Source organism: Gracilinanus agilis, chromosome 2, assembly GCF_016433145.1.
Source record: "Gracilinanus agilis isolate LMUSP501 chromosome 2, AgileGrace, whole genome shotgun sequence".
NCBI classification, from domain to species: domain Eukaryota; kingdom Metazoa; phylum Chordata; class Mammalia; order Didelphimorphia; family Didelphidae; genus Gracilinanus; species Gracilinanus agilis.
In genome coordinates this window covers 674,660,778-674,666,777 of record NC_058131.1, presented here as the reverse complement: position 1 = coordinate 674,666,777, position 6,000 = coordinate 674,660,778, and the positions used below count along the sequence as shown (strand labels likewise).

Genomic DNA, 6,000 nt, shown 5'->3' with positions numbered 1-6,000 from the left:
TCAATCAAGTATTTATTAGGGTTTTACTATTTGCCAGACACTGGAGTCTGGGACACAAATTAAAAAAAACAAACCAACCAACTAACCCATTTTCTTACAGGCATTTGAATTCTGTCAGATAACCTTGGCTAAGTTCTTTACCTTCTCTGGCCATAAGTTTCTTTATCTGTCCAATGACTGGAGTTGATAATCATTAAGACCCCTCCCAGTTCTCAAGTTCTATATTAAGCAGGAAAATACAATTGTATTTTCAGTGTCTTCTTTTCTCTTTCTTCTCTTTCCTTCTACCTCTCCTTTTCTATTTCCTTTCCCCTCTCCTCTCCTCTCCTCTCCTCTTCTCTCCTTTTTCCTTCCATCCCATCTTAGAATCAATACTGTGTATAGGTTCCCAGGCAGAGAAGTGATAAGGACTGGGCAATGGGTTATATAGCTAGGAAATGTTTGAGACCAAATTTGAACCCAGGACCTCCCATCTCCATGCCTAGTTGTCAATGCCCTGAGCTACCTAGCTTTCCGTATTCATGGAAATAATACAAATTAGAATATATATGTTTGTTAACCATAATTTGTATGGCTATTAGCCATAGCTTTTCTATCATGTCCTTTAATCTTGGCATCCTCACATCTGGTTCAGTCTCCTAATTGCCCCTGCAGATATGAGCCAAGGATGCATTCTGACAAAGATGCGGTGGCTATCATTTAATCCCTCAGACATTTATTTATGATGTACCCACACTATGTAGGCTGGTACAGTAGAAAAGACACTGGCTTTGTAGTCAGGGGACCTGGATTAGAATCCCGTCTGTGATGAGGAGGTTGGCCTGGATGGCTTTTGAGAACGCTTGCATCTCTAGCTGTAGGATACTTATGATGATGATGATGATTATTTTCACGCCCAGCAGAGAGCCTGGCACAGAAACGTTTAATAAATATTTGATGATGGAGTGAATTCGACTTGAATCTTTCCTTTTCCTCAGAGGATGTCCCCAGTAGGCGGAGTGTGCAATTCCTCCTCTTGGCCACCAGATGGGGACCTTCTCACTTTCTCTGTTCTCCGGGAGGGGGTGGAGGCGTTCTGCCTCTGGTCTCCCTGCGCGATTGTCGGCATCGCCTGCCGAGCATGCGCGGTGCTGGTAGCTCTGGGCATGAGTGATAAGGCTGCCTAGGCGGGTGGATGGAGCCACTTCCGGGCGGGGAGCACCGTGCGCGGCGGAGGGGGAGGGGCTGTAAGGAGAGGGAGAGGGGGAGGGGGAGGGGGAGAAGGCGGAGCAGTCTCAGCTTCAATCTCGGCCGAGGCGGCGGGCCAGTCCGGGTCCGGGTCGGGCCTCCCTCTGAGAGAAGGGGGATTCCTTTGCGGGCTGATTAGAGGGCAGAGGAGGGAAGGAGGGATCGCTTGGTAGGAGGGGTCCTTTGGGTTTAGGAGTTTCTCCTGGAGGTTGGAGATCCCACCTCTCACGGATTGCGGGGGTCCTTCTGAAGGATCGAGGACCCTCTGGTTTGGAGGTCCATCTGGGAGGTAAGAGGTTCTAGCTCTCCGGTGCCCCCTCTGGTTTGGGGGACCTCTGAGGGGTCAGGAGTTCTGGATTGGGAGTCTCTTTGGGAGATCGGAGGTCCCAGCTCTGATGGGTTACAAGGGTTCCTCTGACGGTCCGGGGTTCCTTGGGTTTGGGGTTTCATCTGGGGGTGCCGGGGTACCAGTCTTAGGATTTGGGGGCCCTCTGTTCTGGGAATCTCACTGAGGAGTTGGGGGTCTCTAGTTTGGGGATTTCTCCGAGAGCTTGATATAGGATCCTTTGAGAGACTGGGGAGTCTGGTCTGGAGGTCCCTCTGAGGGTTTGGGGCTCCTGAGAGATCCTGCCAAGGGTTAGGGCTCTTTCTGGATAGGGACCCTCTGAGTGGTTATGGGGAGTGGCCTCTGAGGAAGATTGGTTCTGAGTGGTCTCAAGCCTCTTGGGAGGAGGGTGTCCTTCCAGGGATTCCATCCCCGAAGAGTCAGAGGGTCTTTTTGGGGAGGGGTGTCGAAAAGGGGTGAGGTTCCTCTTGAGGGCACTGGAGGGGTGGTACGGCGGGACCGGGATTCAAGCCTCAGCTGGGACCTGGGTGGAGGTGCAGAACCCAGGTGTATGGGATGTAGGTAGGGTTGTTCAGAGATGAGTTGGAAATGGGTTTGAATCCGGACACAGAAAAGGTTGGGGTTTTGCGGGAGAAAGCCTAATTGAGGGTAACCTCTTCCCCCGAGGCTCGCAGGAGAGTCTTGGTAAATAAAGGAAAGAAACCGATCCTTGCAGTTGACCAGGGGCAGGTATTGGGATGTTCAGTTTGGGAAGGATCTTCTGGGTGGAGCCTGAAGGGAGCCTGCTTCTGATTCGCTCAACCAGAGCCTGGGGGGCGGGACCTGACCCTGAGTCCTAGGAGTGAAACCTGAGCTTTCAAAGAAGGAAGCAAAATCTTTTGGACTACTCCAGTTGAGACCTGTGATGTGAAACCGCCTTGGAATTAAACCTCTACATCTTTTTTTTTCTTTTTTCTTTTTTTTTTTTTAACAGCAAGAAGAAAGGAAGAGCAGGAGGAGGAGGGAGATGTTTGACTGGGATCTCCTAAAAATGGTGAGTCTTTTCCAGAGGCAGTTTTTGTGTGTGGCTGAAATGGAAAGAGTCCAGCACATTTGCAGTATGAATTAGGGCACTTGGGTGTGTAGATGCCACCTCTTTTTTCAGGAATAGGAGAGTATTTTGTTTACCTTTCCCTAGGCTTAAAGCTACATCTGGAGAATGGAGGGTCTTGGAGAGAGATACAGAGAGATACACACACACAGACGGAGAGGAGAGAAAGAAGAGAGAGAGAGGTGGGGAGAGAACATTTTGGCTTTAGATTTTTTTTTCTTTGTCTCTGGCTTTAGGTGTAGGGAAGGTTTAGTCTCTTCTAGCTTTGGTTTTGCTGAATAATTCTCTTCTTTAATTCTTCTTTATTTGAACCCATGGGGGGTTTCCCCACCCCGCTGTGGTTTTTTTCCCCTTTACTGGCACCATAGAATTGGTTGTCATCTTTGGGAAATGGGCAGGATCTAGTTCAGAAAAATTTCCTCTGGGAATTATATTTCTCCCCAGCAGCAAAACGTGTGTGTGTGTGTGTGTGTGTGTGTGTGTGTATGTGTGTGTATGTATGGGTGATTTTAGTAATGCTGTGATTCATGTTTGGGCTTGGCCCCTTCACAGCCCATATTTACAGCTTTGGGCATCAGTGATGGTTGGAGGTAAAATTTGGGGTATTTTCAATATGTCTTGTCATTAGTTAAAACCTTTACTGAAATACATGTGTGTATGTATTTGTAGGTATGTATATATAAGTACATGTATATCTGTACACATATACGCACATTTATATATGCAGATTGTGTGTGTGTGTGTGTGTATACCCCTCACATATATTTTTGTGGTAGACTTGAGGAAAGTCTTTTATTTTTTTTAAAACAAGTATATATTATAGAAACTTTTTTTCTATTTTATGGCCAAATTCCTAGAGAAGATCTGATTTAACACTGTCTCTTCCCTACTTGATTTCATGCCTCCCCTGACTCCCAAGAGTGTAAGGTATTATTGAGTGCCATGTACATGAATGGACTTAACACTTCATGGATTCTTAGGTCCTGTTTCATAGGATAATCAGCATTAACTACTTTGTGAATATTGACTGTTTAGAAGGACTGTTGGCTAGTCCTGGTTTGGAGCTTGTTGGTGAATTCCTTTATTTCTTCAGCACTTTGATGTTGTGTTTTGGTGGTGGAAATGTTTTACTTGTCTTGGTGAGGATTCACAGAGGTGTAGCTAAAAGATAGCACATTTACTATGTATATGGTGATATTGTTAGAAAGAATCAGCTCTTCTTTTCTTGAATTCTTTGAGGTAGAACCATAGGACCAATCAATTGTTGATGGAATGAATTCACCTTGAAACCTTCCTTTTCCTCTTCTCTGGAGATTGTCCCTAGCAGGTGGAGATGGAGGGTGTTTTTGGATGGCACAATTGTCAGAACTTAGGGCTTGGTTTACTTTAACAGTGTTATTATCCAGGGGGCTAGGTAGCAGCACAGTGCAGAGAGTGTCAGGCCTGGAGATGGGAGGTTCTGGATTCAAATACAGCCTCAAACTCTTTCTTGCAGTTTGAACTTGGGCAGATCACTTGACCCCAATAAGCAATTAGCTCTTTCTATTCTTCTGTTTTGGAACTGATACTTAGTATTGATTCTAAGATAGAAGGTAAAGTTTCAAAAAAAAAAAAAAAAGAATGTGATTATGTACTGTGTATGTGGTCCTGCACACTTAGGTGTTTTGTGTGTGAAAAGAGGTCTGAGACGTAATTCTTACCCTCAAGATATGTATGGCCTACTGTATGTTAGATATGTTTGTGGAAAAAATAGACTATAGGGCAATATATTATGAATGAGGTAGACAGGTACTGTGGGCAGTCATGGAGGGCTTCATGGAGAAGAAGGCCAATTTGGGCCCTGAGAACATGGCCTTTGACCTCAGGTAACTTAGACTCTATAGGAGCAGTGAAACTTGTATGCAGATAATGACACTGCAATTAGGAGTGTGGCAAGTGTATGAGCAGAACAGAAAAAGTGCTATGAGTTCACTAGAGGAGAAATGACACTCCTTGATGGAGGGGGAGAGGCTTCATGAAGTCTGGAGCACCTGAGAAGACCTTAAAAATTGGAGATTTTAATGGGCTGGTTGTGGTACACCTTTGCTTAGGGCCAGGTCCAGGAATGGGAAAAGAAGGGATGGCTTTAGGGGTGGCATGTGGCAAGGGTCTAGTTTGACTGCAAGGTAACATTAGTTGGGAAAAGTAGTTTGGAGCCCGACTGTGAAGGTCCTTGAATGCTGAGCCAAAGACATTCCACTTTATGTGGGAGGCGACAAGGAGCTACATCAAGGTTTGAGCTCAGTGGTAAGATCTGAGGCAGAAGTACAGCGGGAAGAATTCCTGGCTCTGGAGTCCAATGTTATCTGTGTGACTTTCCTCCCAGGCTGCATGTTCCTCATCCATAAAAGAAGTTTGGGCAAGATGGCCTCGGAGAAGGTCCCTTCCACTTTCTATCTGTGAGAGTCCTGAGTGCTCTATGTCCATCATTACGATTTCATTTAGCGACAGCTAGCAAGGGGCAGGGACAGGGCTGAATCTCCGCCTTACCCACTTCAGCCCATTCGGCTGAGCTGCCTCTGATCTGAGCTGTCCTCTAGGAGGATTCAGAAGAGATCTGTAGGGTAGCTGGGGGTGTGTTTGAGGTTCTAGGCGAGGAGAGGAGTTAAGGAGATTGCAGTAGAATGAGATACCTGTTTTCGGACATTGCCCATATGAAACTTTGTCTTGCTTGAATATGCATAAGTATTACAAGAGTTTTGTTTATCCTTTTTTCCTCCTTCAGCAGGAGGGGGAAGTAGACTGGTGAGAAAGAAATGAAAAAGAAGTGTACTTAACAAAACAACATATCACATATAATGTACTGCCTTATTATTGCAGCTGGTGTTCTTTTCACATAAACTTATGTCTTCTCTCTCCCACTAGACCATAACCTCCTGTAGGGCAGGAAGCATGTCTTACCCTTCTTTGTAGTTCTCAAAGCACCTAGCCCAGGATGGACACAGTGGGGACTCTTGATGAAGTGAAAGGTAACTAGGAGGCTGGTGGGAGTGGGAGTGGGAGTGATAAGAACAGAAATGATAGAGATGGAACCATTGCTAGTAACGTGTGTAAGAATGTGGCTCTCTTACCCTTGCTTTCATTTAGAGGAGGGCAGAGCAACCTATTTTCTAGCATTCTTCCTGTGGATTGACCACCTTCCTCTTCATTCCCTCATCTACTAACTGAAGACCAGAAGTGGGCACCGCATTGATGATGGCAAGCACTTTCAGCTTTTAAAGAGAAAGGTGCCTTATAAATATATTCATTTGTGGAGATTTCTCTCTTCCCAAGCAGCAAGCGGAGGGGGTTGTCCGCT

The 6,000-nt window shown here is 45.9% G+C and overlaps 1 protein-coding gene across 1 annotated transcript in view; it reads left to right on the top strand.

The window, feature by feature from the left end:
• The first annotated feature begins 1,355 nt into the window (after positions 1 to 1,355).
• Positions 1,356 to 6,000, top strand: part of SGPL1 (sphingosine-1-phosphate lyase 1) — an 87,837-nt gene continuing 83,192 nt past the window's right edge. Inside the window, exons 1-2 of the mRNA XM_044659096.1 lie at positions 1,356 to 1,516; positions 2,547 to 2,606. Coding sequence (XP_044515031.1) covers positions 2,580 to 2,606 — 27 coding nt within the window. The 5' untranslated portion in view covers positions 1,356 to 1,516; positions 2,547 to 2,579. The remainder of the gene's footprint in view (positions 1,517 to 2,546; positions 2,607 to 6,000) is intronic.